The sequence below is a fragment of the Anarhichas minor genome, unplaced genomic scaffold, assembly GCF_050575085.1.
Source record: "Anarhichas minor isolate MPS153535 unplaced genomic scaffold, ASM5057508v1 ptg000003l, whole genome shotgun sequence".
NCBI classification, from domain to species: domain Eukaryota; kingdom Metazoa; phylum Chordata; class Actinopteri; order Perciformes; family Anarhichadidae; genus Anarhichas; species Anarhichas minor.
In genome coordinates this window covers 10,145,131-10,161,528 of record NW_027466449.1, presented here as the reverse complement: position 1 = coordinate 10,161,528, position 16,398 = coordinate 10,145,131, and the positions used below count along the sequence as shown (strand labels likewise).

At 39.4% G+C, this 16,398-nt stretch overlaps 1 protein-coding gene across 1 annotated transcript in view; it reads right to left on the bottom strand.

The window, feature by feature from the left end:
- The window catches only part of oprl1 (opiate receptor-like 1), a 54,957-nt gene extending 54,595 nt beyond the window's left edge, over positions 1-362 (bottom strand). The window contains exon 1 of the mRNA XM_076091433.1: positions 169-362. Within this exon, the coding sequence (XP_075947548.1) occupies positions 169-362 (194 nt within the window). The remainder of the gene's footprint in view (positions 1-168) is intronic.
- Between the last annotated feature and the right edge of the window lie 16,036 nt (positions 363-16,398).

Sequence of the window (16,398 nt, the reverse complement as noted above, 5' to 3'; positions counted from 1 at the left end):
CCTCCGCCGCAGTGGATACAACAGCCACTGTCTGCTCCATTCCCACCTCCAATGTCTCAAAACTAAACTTGTTGAACAGGCGAATGTTTCAAGAATGTTGTGGACGCTAGTGTTATAGGTTTAAACAGGTTTAATTTTTGCGCCTGTAGAAATTCATCTTCTCCTTACCTTATGATGACATACATGACCAGGAAGTTCCCGACCAGGCCGATGACACAGACAATCATGTAGACGACCACGATGGTGACCTTCACGCCTGTTGGCAGTAAGGCTTCGGTCTCATTGTAGTAGGTACCATTGAAGTCGTTGTAGAGCTGCAGGTGGCCCAGCTCAGCAAGGAGGAAGTCGTCGGAGTACTCCATCTCTGACCGAGAACGAGGACGTTTTAAACCCACCTGGTGGAAGGAAGAAGTGTGGTGTCACATGTAGTGTCATAATAAAGCTAGTGTAAACAATGAGGCCATAATGACTCACTTTTTATTGTAAATTTGAACCAGCATTTAATTGTGGGTACAAATTAAAGAGTAACTTAACACTCCATGATATCAAGTGGTTTAACTTCTCACATTGCTGCAGTGATGTACAGGTGTACTCTTAGCCCCTGTGACATTACTGGGAGATGTTGAAGATGCAATTGAGATCACACCCATAAGTGATGCTGGGTGTGGTCAGAGGTTAGAAACAGTCTTGGAATTTTCAACACTGTTCGAATGCAGCTGCTAGACTTTAGATAAGAGTGGTAGTATCGATAAAATCCTAAAGATACCGATCGCTAGACAAGACGCGGGGTGTCTGAAGCTTTCATTGGGACTGCTGAGCTTTTCCCCCCATTTCAATGGCCTCTTTATTCACAATACTCGCCAACAAATTATATTGTGAAAGTATCTCTCAAATAGTCCTTTCTGTCTACTTCTCACTGATATTTCAGAACTATTATTCCTTTGGAATATACCTCACTGATATTGTTGAAAACGCCATATTGACATGCCAAGTGCGAACGCTTGACAGGCCTAGCAACAGTTACCAAAGGGGGAGGGGCTTAGCAAAGGATCATTTGTTATGGTTGCTTGAACTTCTCACCTTGCTGCAGTGTACTATTGGGTCCTGGGACATCACTATTGGGTGTGCTGCTCTCTTTAAAAACATAGAGTGGAGGAAACTAGCGAGCCATGCCACAATGCCATTAATCAAAGTGTTATTTTGATGATAGAACACAATTATTAATAAAGGTAAAGCTCCAATATATTAACAATGTGTTTGTGATATTATTGTGGTTCAGTGGTTTAAGGTCATAGAAAGATCATCTTCATGGTTTCGAGAAATCAACGTTAACTTCACTGCTGCCTGCTTGGCTAAATGTAAATAAAGGTTGCTGTATTCAGTGGTAGGGTGGATGAATGAAAGGAAAAGGACAGACAAAAGGGAGAGGAGGGGCTAGAGAGAATAGAGTAAAGAAGAGAGGGTAAAAAGGGTCTGAAATATGAACAGGAAAAAAAAGGATGTGTAGGAGAGCACAAAAAGAGGAGGACCAAAAGACAGTAAGGGAGGAAGGAAGATGCTTGACGAGCACGGAAATGAAGTAAAAGAGATGGTAAAGAGTGATTAGATGGTAGACGGTAAGGTAGAAAAGAAGTTGAGGGATTTAGGAAACTGAAAGAATGAGTACTACAGCAAAAAAGGAGGAGAGGAGCTGGCAGCATCAAATTTGCTATTAATGCACTGCCCCTTGAGGAATATGTTAACGCCAAGATGTATGAGAGAGAGAGACTTATGGAAAGAATGAGGGAGAGAGAGGGGGGGATGACATCAATATTTATGGGTGTTGATGCAGTAGAGAGAGAGAGAGAGAGAGAGAGATCAGCAATTATTCGAAAGCAAGACAAAAGAATATCTACCACCAACAAAAACTGTTTCCTCCATTTAAAGGAGAGGTCTGTGTTATACTTTTTTTTCCAACAACACATTTCTTAATTTCTGACCTCTGTGTGCGGCCGTAGGCTCTCAAGCCCACTGGTTCCTAAAACTGGTCACAAACACATGTAGTGTTTGAATCTAATCCTTTTGAATTGCTCCTCAAATGTTAATAGGTTTACTTTTCAAAGTATGCAAGTAGTTCAACGTTGGACAACGAACAACTCAAAGATGTTTAATTACCATTTTTTGGCTGGGAAAGCAGAAGCACCACCTTTATTTGCAACATAATTAATGTTCCCAACCTGAACCTACAAACAGTAAATGAGCATAATACTTAATTAAATGCATCTCACACAACTGTTGTTACAGAGGGATGTGTCTTATCCCTCACAAACAACCTTTGGCTTGACGCAGATAGCAACTGCAGAGAGCCAAACATTTCAATCTAGCTGTTCACGACAACTAGCTCCTGCCGGTTTAATCTGCTGCCTTTGATGTAAAAAGGTAAGTGAGGAGATACAGTACACAAGGTTTGATAAAAGATTCCCACTTAATAAGCTCTAAATGGTCCACTGTTTCGACCAATCAGAGTGAATTGGGAAACATCCACCAATGGGCACAACATCCAATCTATTCATACTGCTGAACAAATGTAATATGTGGGCTCCGTTTGTTAGCTGGTAGCTAGCAACACATCAAAATGCTGCCATGAACCAGGCTGCCTCCCTCTCTCTCTCTGCCTGATCATGAATATTCATCAAATCAAAACAGCAAAGTAACTCTGCTGTGCTGCTGAATTTCCCCGGGGCTTCTGCCAGGCTCAATACACATGGGTTATATATGCTCTAATATCTCTCTTTCATTATTTTCTCCTCCTTCTATCTCTTCCTCATCTCTCCCTTCCCGTTGACACCTCTTTTTCCTTTCCTCCTTCCCTTCTCACATCCACATCTAAGACAGTGTGTTTTGTTTTGCGGGTTTCATCTCTGCTGCAGCAGCAGCATGTGTGTGTGTGTGTGTGTGTGTGTGTGTATGTGTGTGTGTGTGTGTGTGTGTGTGTGTGTGTTTTAGCTGCCTAAGCTTTGATGAATAAGCAGTTAAACTTGAGCCTCAAGTGTGGCCATGTAAGGCTGCAGTTGCAATTTGGGTGGGCCACTGTAGCATCTCTACCATGTGTGAGAGGACAAAGAAGCACTAATGAGACTGACGTATTACTGAGCAAGGTGTCATGTAGGAAAGTAGAGCTACAGCAACTGTTCTGTGTTTGCTGACTGTATAGAGTATAGAGGTTATTAAGTACTTTGAGTAATTATTTGTCCATCCAAACGTTGAGTTATAAGGGGAGACCCTACCGATGAATAGGGTAAAAAAAAAAACGGATATCAACTTCACCACTGCACTTACATTAAGGCAATTATCATGAATTCTGGAATTCTATAATTGTATGTGCTTATTTGCACAAAATTGTAGAAGAGAAATATAAACATTGAATGAAGCCAGCGGAAAAATCCTTGTTTTTTTACTGAGATCAATTTATATATCTCTGTATCAATCCATAAATCAGAAAATACTCTCAACAGCCATTCAAATCTATTTACTGGAAGGTTTGGTGTATGTAAGTGCTGGAGTGTGAGAAAAAAAACTCATTTTAAGAAAAAGCCCTTTAAATATAGATTAGATTTGTGTTTGCCTACATTTTGCAAGACTACAGCTGAATAGGGTAAAACAATATTTAACTGATTGATACCACCTTGAAAATGACCGAGTTGATGACTTGTATTGATATGTATGAAAATACAAATGAGGCATTATCTTATGCTAACTTTTTGTGAACATAGGACAAATCTAAAAACGCAAATGGTCATAGAAACACTGGTGTACATTGGATGTTTTCTTTCCTCTAGAAGACGACATGTTATGGAAGCCAAAATGTCTGCAAAATATAATGTGGATCCGGATGGTAATGTGAATACATGCAAGAGGATGCAACAAAATGACACAATTAATTGAGCAACATGAACTCTGATTGATTGTTGTATTTTATCATTGTTTTCAAACTCAGGTGGCAATTGTGCTATTTCAATAAATGAATGTCTTCTCCGATTCATGCGTGTCGTGTGGTGTTTTCATCAACTGCTATGGTCGTAGAAAGTTGGGGTGAGAATTTGAAAAACTGGGGACATCCAGGTAAACCATCCCTGTTCATTATACTCTGTCTGTTTGGAGTCTTTATGCTGAGTCATGTATCACATTTAAACCTATGTAAACCTATAGCTATTATAAACCTATGTAAACCTATAGCTTACCGCCCAGGCGGCAGAGGCACCAGGAAAGAGTTGAATATTATAGCTAGCAGGTAAGTTTTGTTGTTGTCGAGTAAGGGAGCTGCTTTTTGTAAAGTTGTCAAACAGCATTATCTTTTGTTGGTAACTTTGCAATCTACGGTGTAGAGCCCTAGAATACATCTAGACCAGGGATGTCACAAGAACTAAATGTCATAATGCAAATATTTCTCCAGTACCACAGGTACCCCGTAGGTACCGGGGATTAGGGCTTGAATCTCACCTCAAACCATCGCCCCGAGAAAAATAGAGAATCCCCTGATAATGCTGCATTGAGGACAACAAATGCATCTTAAAATTGATAGAACGTTAACAGTCCTGCTTGGCGAAATAACGGAGCTAACAGAGGTTGCATTGAGTTACATTATGCTGCCTTCAAGCTCTATTCAGTAAAAAAACGAGTACAGGGTAAAATAAATGACTACATTATCATCATTGTTCAAATGTATTCTTGTAAAATTTAGTTTTAAGCAAGAAACTTGAGGTCTATCATCACTTATTAATAATGAATTGGCAAAACTTGTATGCAAATGGTAATAAAGGACTGTATGTTGAAGTACATGGGAGTTACTGTTTTGTTTTTAGTCGTAGTATAGCCTTGGCTATTGAGGATTGTGGAATTTCACTGGTATTGGTATCACAAACCAAATTGGTGGTACTGTGACAGCCCTAATCACGGCCCTGCAGTGTCCTGTTTATCCAGTCAGCTTGCCCACCACAACACAAAACATTGAGCCATGGGTTCAACTTTTTTGCAGGATGACTGATGTTTTGTTCCATACTGGTCTCTTCAAATGACTGAGGAGGCTGCATTTCTTCATCCAATGCGATCTGAATGTAGCCAAAGACCCTCAATGAGATTTGATGAGAAAGAATACCCAGAATGAGTTCGGTAGGAACACAAAACAGCACAAATCGTGTGAACGTCTACTGAGAGGGACCGTCAGAATGGAATAATTGTTAGTTATTAAATATGACTTACTAAACATACACGCAATAATTCACAATCCTTTGTGGTAGATACCTGCAGGCTCCCCAACCCCCCTCAGAGGAAACCTATAATATAAACAGCTGTTAATAAGCTCATACAGTTCAGGTAAACTCTGGAGGAAGGTGTAGTCTCTGCTTGTTTTCAACCTTCCAGCTTATTCATGGTGGTCTAAATGGCTAGTTATATAAATAAGACAGTCCTGGTCCAATTTTTCTATGTAGCGGCAAATGGTTGGCCTACACTGATAACAAATGTCCTACACTGCTTTTGTTTGTACTGTTGCAAAAATAAGCTTGTTTTGCACTGATTTTAACTCTGCATGTTGCTCAGATTAACATTGTGTCATACTGTGTAGCTGATACAACCCTCTGGATGCAAAAAAAAGTATTATTGAGTACCCCTAACACATCGGTTTTGACAATAACAATATATTGTAGGGCACACCTGGCTGACACATGACACATACAGTTGGCAGTGAAACAAAGAACAGAGACAACAACAAAAGTCAATGGTTGTGATCTTATATTTAAATGAGACATTTTTGCACACCCCTAAAGCACAACCCCCAGTCTATGAAAAGACAGAACAACAATCACAAACAATCACAAACTGAGCTGCCTGAATATGTGTCGAATGGTGTATATATGTGTTGTTAAAAGCTTGACATTCAAGCCAACATGGACATTAACTCTTAAGGAATTTACACACTGGGGGCTTTTTTTTTCATGTGAATGCAAATACTACGCCGTTGTAACTTTCTTGGGGGGAAAAGGTCCATTTCACTGAGCTTTTGCACCTTGATTAAAGGCATCAAACAATCACATTGTACAGACGTGTTCAAATTGCACAATGTATTGTACACCAACATGGAGGCTCCAAACCAAGAGAGCAAACTATATTACTCCTTTCAATCCTGACAAAGGCAGCACATACCAGATCCAAACCTTCTGTTCTTACCTTTCACAATAAAAGCAGATGCAGCTCTGAGTCATTTAAGGATCCTGGTAGTTAGCCCTCTGCCTGCGCAAAAGTATTCAAACCTTTTATTGATAAAGTGTTGAGACTGTCGTCATTCATGGTATGAATCGTTTTGGTCCCTCATCACGCCCCCGGTGTATAAAGGACCTAAAAGCAGCTCCAAATTATAGAAAGTTGATTATCTACAGATTTATGACAATGAGTAAAGACTTGTCAAGGCCTAGTTTGTTTTAAAGGAGGAAAACAAATATTAAATCATAAATGGGATGTGTTGTAGAGGAAATCTGAGATTTTATGTTTAGTTAAAATCGCAGGTAGGCCGAAGTAGCTGTTGTGCTGGGATCGTTTGGTCAAATATCTATCCATATTTCATTTCAGTCAAACAAACTAAAACTGTGACTTTAAGTTGGCTGCCTATGTTTGTTTTGTTTCCTACATTTCTTCTTTTAGGCCAAGACTTGCTTTTAATAAAGTTACTACTACAAAGCTATGGAAGTCAAATGATGCACAAGCTGTGCAAAAAGCTCAAAACAAAATGAAGCACTCGGGGTCACATTTGTTATTTGGAGAACATGTGAGGAAAATGTCATGAGTATATCAAATGTTTGAGGACAGAATTGAATTGTTTTACTAATTATGCGTGAAAATCCTTCCTTATGTGACATTCAAACTGCTAGCTCATCATTTATGTACCTCACATGCAAAGTTCACCTGACAGCAAAACGCCACTGGGTTTGACCTGGATGTCAATCGTTGTTCTGTTCGACTCCACCTTCTAAGTCACATCAGGTCATTTGCTCCTGGTGGATACGTTATCTGTGAAATAAATTCAAGCCTGTTGATTAGTTAAGATAGGGCACCTCTTATTAAAACCTGTTAACCAAAAAAAATGCACCTATACAACTCAAGTTCTCCAAATCTGTTAAAAAAACAACGCTGATCTGTGTGAGCGCTCATAGACCTGGCCTTGGATTGGTGCAGTTTTGACATTAACACACTTCCATACAGATCTGCTGCAACGTCTCTCAGTAGTAACACAAGATTCGCACACCCACTCATATGCACACACATAGTAAAATCACAATGAGAAAGTGTTTCGAAAAAGCCCATGAGCAAAGCCTCCACTTCACATAAGACCCCCAAATGCAACGCACGCACATAGGTACACTCATACACAATTGATGAATCTCAATCGGAGCAGGTGTTCGAATTGTACACGCTTCAATGCAACAAACTTCCCATTTCTTCGCAATGCAACCTGCTACTAAAACGCAAGATGAAGCGATTTAGTATAAACACGTTTAAACGTACCACACGCACGGCAAACGCATTAATGCGAAGATCCAACACTTCGAAAATACATCTACGTCACGCACGCGCCGCGCCAAGCGCCATCTATACAGTGTGTTATGGCAGCCTCTCAGCTCAACATAAACACAGTGACGGAGTGCAGATGGACAGAGCGCAGTGCGCACTGTTGTGATCCAGGGCACACACGCACATATGTACATATATGCACATAAAGGCTGCGTGCACGTGCTTGCATCTTCGTGGCAGGCTGTTCATTGTCTTACCTCTCTGGTGGCAACCGCTCCAGAGCTCCCCGCAGACCGCCCAGAGGACACAACGGTTTGGAAGTTGTTTGGTCCCCCCCCCCCCCCCCACCCCCCCCTTGCGTTACTGGGCACTGTCTTATCCAACCGGCTCTCTCTCTCTCTCTCTTTCTTGGTTTGGGTTTGTTTTCTTTAAATTCGCAGTTTCCTCCCACTGTCATCAGGTAGTAAGCTGGTCGGTGTCAAAATCCAAAATCTCCGTCAGTCCGTCCAGGTTTTCACCGGGATGACGAGGGGAGAGAGGAACAGCTTCACCTCCAGTCAGCATCAGCTGGCAGGCAGACAGAGATCGAGAGGGGGAGAGAGGGAGCGAGGAAGAGAGAGGAGGGGGAAGAGAGAGGAGGGGTCTGCTGCGATAAAGATGCAGCCAGGCACTGCGCTTTGCTTTCTTCTTTTCTTGACTGATTTCTCTCCCCCTCTCCCTCTCTCTCTCTCTCCCTCGGGCAGATCGATGAGGGGTCTCTCAACACCCCCTCTCTTTTCTTCTTCTCTGCACTAGTAACCCATCTTGTATGTGTATTTGGGTCTGGAATGCAAACTGCTCTTTGAGTATGTGTGTGTGTGTGTGTGTGTGTGTGTGTGTGTGTGTGTGTGTGTGTGTGTGTGTGTGTGAGAGTGCATTCTGACATTCTTATATCCAGCATGTGCAATCATTTGTATGTATTAACACTGTTTGATCCTGATGTTTGATCCTGGTGTTTGATCCTGGTGTTTAGAGCAGAACCCAAAGAGGAACACATGCATACATCAGAGTAGTGGCCTACAACGTCTTACTCTAATCACATTACCTTTCACATTAGCTCTCTGTCTCCAATGAAACATTTTGGCCAAAATAGGTCATGTATAAATACAGTGAGCAAGTTGTAGGCTACACTGTGTACGGTGTGTTATATATTGGAAAAGACACTTTGCATGGAACAAGCGTATATTGACACGCCGTCCCTGACACGTCCAAAACTGATGCTCGAGGTTCAAAGCTTAGTGCCACTGACCAAGCTGCAGTATTTGACTTTGAGTTGGGATGAGAATGTGTTGGCTGGAGAAGGAAACAGAAAACATACTGTATGCTTGAACTTGTCAAACAGAATGAATATTCCCATAACACAAGTGAGATGTGACTGTTCCTTAATACACAAAAGTGGTACCTGCTACACATGAACAGTTGATGGAAACAAGCTTAAGTAACAGAAATCACGTCCTTATTGCTGGAACAATAAATAAGTTATTAACAGCTTGCAGGAGCTACTTGTTTGTTACTTAGGCTGCTGTTGAATAGTTGCTTTGGCTTATAGGAAGGTTCCTAACTAAGTGAAATGACTCAGAAGTGTTTAAGTGGCAGCCATGATAAGAGCAGGTCTAATTCTCCAAATTCTATAAAAAAAAAGGTGTTTTGTCTTTACGTCTGTCTTCTTACGTCTGTCACTTTATGTATTTTTTTTGTCACATTGCTTCACCAATGAAAATAAATAAATAATATATATATAAATATTATAAATATCATTTTATACAGTGTAAGACATATCTTGTAAAGAAAAAAAACTATGATTAAGATTGGTCTTTTTCAATCAGAAATGAGGCGCGACTGTGAAGTGAAGTAGGAAAGCTGTTGCACATAGCTGTACCGAAGTGAAAACTGGCTGAGGTTAGGCCCGAATAACTGACTGTATATAGAAGATCAGAAGATCTGGTGAGATAACAATGGATCTGAGACCTGGTCACAAAGACACTTTGAAATGGGTCGTGATTTGCAAAGAAATTGAAATATAAAGCACCTATCTGAAGTTGATTTATGTCAAATATGTTTAAAAACTCCAGAATTTGAAATAATGGGGCAGTATGAGAATCCCAGCCAGTTGGTGACCATTCTACCATAGATTGGTTTTATATTTGTTTGCCCATCTTATATTGCTGTTTAATATGAAATGATTAAACAACTTCTCTTTGATGAGTACAGTACTTTATAAATGAGGTATGATACAATATATGAAAACCACACAAATATTTCTTATTGCAATCCTTGTTTTTCTTTCTTCCTTAGTCTTTTCTATCTCTAGTATTTATTATTATTTTAATGTTAGGTTGGTTCCTTATACAAGCCCTCAGTTTTGTTTTTTTAACTCACCAATGCATTTTCTTTGGCTATTGTATGTATCTTCTCTTTTCTTTTGTTGTATTATGTGCACAAAAACAAAGAAATAAGCAGCCTAACACCAAAACACAAGATTATATATAAGAAGGAAGTCAGCCAAACACACACACAGAGAAAGTTGTCATTTATTGTACCAAAGGAACACTAAAACAAACTTCTTGTTAGAGTTTACTCTATAAATCTCCACTGAAGGTGCCTGAAAATAAGTTAGCATCACATTACATTCTTTGTTTGTCACCACTTACTCACAGGACAAAGATAAATAACCAAACAAGAAAGTGAATCAGGGATGAGGTCAGCAGTGTTTTATCACTGTCACAGTGACATAAGTCATATGTTGTTTTCAAGACCTTAGCCGACCCAATCTGCCAAATTGCTGGTAATTAATTATTGTGTGTAGAACTAAGTGTGTGTGTGTGTGTGAGAGAGAGAGAGTCTTAAATGATTTCCTAGCTGTAACTGTGACAGTTTGATGCCTGGTCAAGCAGTAATGTCAGGACTCCTCAGGGTTCTCTGCTGGGTTCACTTTCTGGCATCAGATTAAGTCCTTCAGTTCACAAAAACAAGCAGGTTCTGGCTGAGAAAAAATTGCCCCTTTGCTAAGTCCCTCCTGTTGAACGCAATCATAGTGTAGCATTTGGCTGGCTGCCACAGTCCAACAGCTATCCGGTTCTGCTCCATAGACTCTAATGCAATAGTTTCATTTTCTTTCTTTTTTTTTACATGTCAGGCTGCTTTTGTGAATTTATGGTTAAATGTTGTGCCTGGGGCATAAGTAAAAGGTATTACCTTGGTCGTTACTTGGAGTAGTTTGAAAGGAGCTATACGTTTGTAAAACCTTATGTTTCTACGTAAAAAACAGTGGAGCTAACATTACCGAAGTACATTAGCACACCATTACTAGTGTTCTATGTGTTTTACACACGCTACTGAAGGTATACTGAATGTTTGTACATACTGGTTTGACTTGTTAATGATTGTAACAATGCATAGGCAGCCCACTGCTCCCTATATACAGGGATGGGTCAAATGCACAGACAAATTTCTCCCTTACGGGGATAAATATAGTATAATAATAATTTTTTTTTTAAACTGCAATTTGCTTTAAAAGACACCAGAAAATAGTAATTACAATGTGGATGAGATGGTAGCAGCAAGGACAAAGTTGGATTGGGTACAGATGTAAAAAGAAAAAACAAGAAATATCGAATCTTTTTTCTCCCTGAAAAGATGGCGCTTTAGTGTGGTTTATTAATTGGTGCTGAGGACTCATTAAATACAATCAACAGATGGACCTCTGCTGACCCGACCTCAAACCTTGTCCTAATGTATCTCTTATATTATCGTCTTAAATATGAATAAAGTATTTATGAATATACTGGCAGGGTATACATGTGATGTCAGCAATTGTGGAAGTGGCCATGGCAAAGATGGAACACAAACTATCAGAAAATCTGACCAATGCAACTCTAATTTAAACTAGAATAATGCAGAAAAAAACACATAAGAACAAAAAGACAGTCAACTCACAGACTTAACGCTGATTAACTACAGCTGTGAACTAACCAACCACAGTTGTCATTATAGGTGACGGGGCAATTGAGCAAGTGGAGTAAATGCAACCCCATTATTCAATTAGTGGAAGCAAAGCTGTAGTTTTATCAACACACTTTTTGTCTTTTAAAAAATAAATTGATCATCATACAGTTCCTGCAATCACATAATTTTTAAGGTTCAGCATCCGGGGCTGCAGGTTTCTGTCCTTCAGGCCCGTCAAGACTTTCTGGATAAAGTCAAATGTGGCATTAATCAGTGCAAAATGCATGACAAATGAGTCAGCCAATGTGGGGAAATCAATAACCATGTTACCCTCAAGTCCAATCGTATTCCTCTCTGGGCAGAAGAACATGGCATCTGTCATCAATGTTTGGTTCATCTGACTGTGTCACTTGAAGACAAGAACAGAGAACAGATACCTAAACTATCTCCAGAATCTGCTTACTAAAAAATGAATCTGTTACATATCAGAAGACAGTCAAAGAGATCCATCAATAACAATTAATCCCATTTAATAATTGTAATTGGTTTCACAGGTGTCAATTAATATAAAATGTAGAATGATTCTGATGTTCATCTTCTAGGCCACAGCAGCTGTATAATTTAGCATTATACAAACAATTGCAGTCACAATAAAAAGAAAATGCCGTTTATTTTGATGTAGTTGCACATTTAACTTAATGAAAACGTGTGTATTTCAGTCTACATCCTATGTGACAACAGGAAGTCAGTGAGAAATAACTACTATACATTTTTTGTCACTCATCCGAACTTCATCTATAAAATCCAATCCTCAACTCTAATATAGCGTAATAACAAATATAGTATTTTGTGTTTTATTAACTACCTGCATTAAATATGTACTAAAGCTTATTGTGCATCATCAACATACCAGATAAAAGACTCCGTATATCAGACAGTTGCATCAGCTCCAGCCTTTAGAGAAATACGATTAGAAAGCTAACTGGGTTGCAACACTTACATAAAAGCACTGTGTAAAATATCTTCATCAAGCATTTAACACAACTCATTACAGTCATCGTGTGAACTGAACAGTGAGCAGGCAGCTACAGCATGTCCTGCTGATTCCTCAGCTGCAGAATACAATCTTTGCTGAATTCTACACTGGTTTTAAAAGGCCAATTAATGTAATTACTCTGTGGCAGAATTGAAGTCCTTACTTAACTATACAAACAATAAAATAATGAACTAAAATGTGTTTAATTAACAATGATATTATATCACTTAACTAAGATATAAACAAATGCTAATACTACACGCTCAGATTGAGATAACGTACGAGTCAGGTTTGGCGAATTTGGTGTATCTCCCAACTTAACATGCTCCCAACAATGCAGTCCCCCGTGCTGTTGTAACACAGGACTTGTTTTTTGGTCTGAATCCCTGCAAAGAGCTAACCTCTATGCCACACTAAAAATGTCAAATCTGCACAACAGAAATGTTCCTGAAGACTAATTTCTACTCTGATTTAACAATCCTGTGCCTTAGCCCCAGCCCTTCAGGACAAACATTGCACTTTGCAGGCTCTAAAAAAACAGTGAAATAATATGCATGTTGTTTATTCTGTTTTACATCACACTGTGACGTGTAATAAACACTGCAACTCCTCAAGGCCATTAACATGATATTAAGCTGTGTATGAGTTATTTCACATCACATAAATATGCATTTCTTACATGCATTTGAGACATGTTAAAGTGCAGAGGGGGAGTAGACAAAGATGCAGTGTCTAGCTCAAGCACAAGGATGGGACTCTATGGGTTTTTATGAACGATAACCTCAACTTTTATTTTTTTTACGATCAAATATTGAAGAATTAGTATGATTTTTTTTTTTATAATAATGTTTTGTCAATCTAAAATTCACATTTTCAAGAAATTGCCTCAGTATGAGGCAACTTGACAGTTGATCAACATGAGTGACAAGTGTTGGGAGGAGAACTGAACAAAGGGGACGAAGGAATTCGGAGATAATTCGGTTTTTGCCACCGGTTGACAAGATGCAAAATGTCAAGATAATTCACTTCACAAATGTCACATTTCATAACCGTCACACAATGAGCGCGTTGTATTTTTTAGTGGTGTCCTACTGGAGCAAAATGTAAATGCTAAAACCGGCAGCATATATCTCAATTTATATAGTGAAAATATTACAAATGAAGGTACACGATATGCAATGATATACTTGCAGGAAGCAAGAGTGAATTAGTTCTACTGGTTTCCACCGATCAGCTTGATTTGTATTGACTTCAATAGCAGGATAACAATGTATTAGCCCCCTCAGCTTCCAGTACACTACTGCTAAGAACCAACTGTAGCCTTGACCCCTTTTTTAATGTATTGCTGTGACTTATATTTGCATAACTGCGTAAATTATTCATGACAGAGAGATGGGAAAAAACCCATTAACAAGGAGAGACTGCTAGAGAGATACTGTGGTGAATGGTCTGATAACTGGTTATTAGAAAAATATTGTGTCGTTTTAAAATCTGATAATTCTGGTAGTGGAGTGAAAGGAGTGATAATGCATGGTGGTAAGAGGAAAACAAGAAGCTGAACTATATATTTGTGTTCCCTGTCACGATTCAGACGGGGAAGCCAGAACGTCAGGGTTTTATGAATTGGTTTTAATGCTTAACTTATATTCTTGTGTTACAGCAGATTGCAGACGTGAGATCCAGTTCTGGTCTCAGAAAGGGAGCTCTGCATTCACTGAATGTCTGTCTGATGTCCATTGACATCTACAACATAGGTAATCCCTCTGGTAGACATCAGCCTGCCTCCTTGGTGTTTTAGGTTAAATGGACAGTGTGTAGGATCTGGTGGCATCTAGCGGTGTGTTTGCAGATTACCAACAACCGATTACCTCTCCGCTCACTGCTCCCTTTCCAAGACTGCAGTAAGTTGAGCAGCAGAGTGCGAACCATGTTACTGCCAGGAGGCTCATGTTACTTCACTCCTGTGTTGGATAACTACGGTGGCCTTCAGGTAACTTGAAAAAAGGCTTTTGCAAGAGCCTGAGCTTGGTTTGTCTGTTCTGGGCTACTGTAGAAACATGGCGGTGCAACATGGCGGACCCCGGAAAGAGGACTCACTCCCTATATGAAGGGTTTAACGAAAACACAATGTTAGTTTCAAGTGATTATACACTAATAGTTCTGAATATTATATTCCATTTCTTTAATATAGCACCCAAAATACTACACACTGTCCCTATCATTTTAATTAGTCCTGCAGGAACCCATTTCCCAGACATAAACAAGAATAAAATAGAGTTAATTCAAGATGAAGACTATTTGACAAAATAGTAAATATAAAGGTAATGGACCCTAGAAGCACAGGGCAGAAAATCAATCAAAATATGGCCAGAAATCGCAGTAGTCTAGGAAAGCTGTTTAGATGGTAGATGGATGAAGGCAAAATGCCACAGCTGGTCTTCCTTATGTCAAAGTGAAGAAGTGAACACACCTGTATTTAATAGGTTATTAATTATGAAACATCAGTCTTCTCAGACTCTTTCAGTGTTAAATGTGCTCGACGGCAGCTGAAGTGTTGCCTGTGGCATCATCCTGGATTAGTGGGCTGCGTGTGGACTGATTCTTCTTGGAGTTACAATAAATACCTTTCTATGCAATGTTTAAACACCAGGTCTTAGTACACTGGATAAGAGACATATTACAAGAAGCCTATGTATCCAGAGGGTTTGGACTTGATTGACAGTAAATGATGCGAAGACCCTATCGCATCACATACGGATATGTATTTGATTTAATTTCACCCTCAGCCTTTCACTCCTTCCACCATCTTTCAGAGCAAGAAACTATGTTGGTTCCATTCACACATACAGTATGTACCATAAATCAGTCCAGCATATTTACCACCCAGTGGCTCATAGTGTGAAATGCAGTAAAAGTATGATCTTGTTTGCTTACGATGACAGTAATAAAATCAGGCATTAAGATTGACAAATAGAGAAAGAAACAAAATATTATAATGTCTGCAGGTTGTAAACATGCCGCAGGAAAAAGCACTGAATAGATGAAATGAGAGCGAAAGATGAGGGAGGTGGAGACAGGATCAGAGAGAAAGAAGGAAGAGCAGAGTGGAGGGATTATCAGAAGGCCTGCAGCCTGGAGATGTAGCTTGTTGTTTTCTGCGTTGGTGCTAAATTTGTCTGGGATGCCTCAACATTCAAACTGATTACCATATTAGGGCACACACGCACATATGGCAAAATTGTATCAGTTGGCTGTGTGGATACCTTGGTGAAGTAATTCAACTTTAAAGATTTCCTACGACAAGAAAATACATAAGAAAATAAAAGACTTTCCACAACTGAAGTTAAGGACACGGGAAACAACTGTTTTTGTTGCTTCTGCTGTTCAGGAAGAAAACATAATGCTGCAGTGAAAGATGGGTCAAGAGACTATTTGTCCAAGACAGAAAGAGAGAGTAAACTAACAGACCGTTTTATTGCTGCTGCAACTCAAGTGGGGTGGATAATGAAAAAGGAATCCGAGAGCAGGAGTGTTTTACTGAAAGAGGACGGTCGTAAGAGAGGACAATAGGAGAGTGTTTTACCTTTATTGGAACTCATTGCATTATGGATTGTTTTTTATAGGAGAGAGAGGCTTGTGTGTTTTGTTGCTCCCAAGAATCAAAGCGTTAAAGAAATTAAATGCAATGCATAAAAGGCACAGAAAAAAAGAAAAACCCGGATGGGATTTTGTTGCAGAGAGAAAAATAGCAAAGAGAAAGACAGAGAAAGAAAAGATGGTTGTCTGGCAGCTGTTATCCCAATACAAACTAAAAGAGCCCTTTTACACTTCGTCAC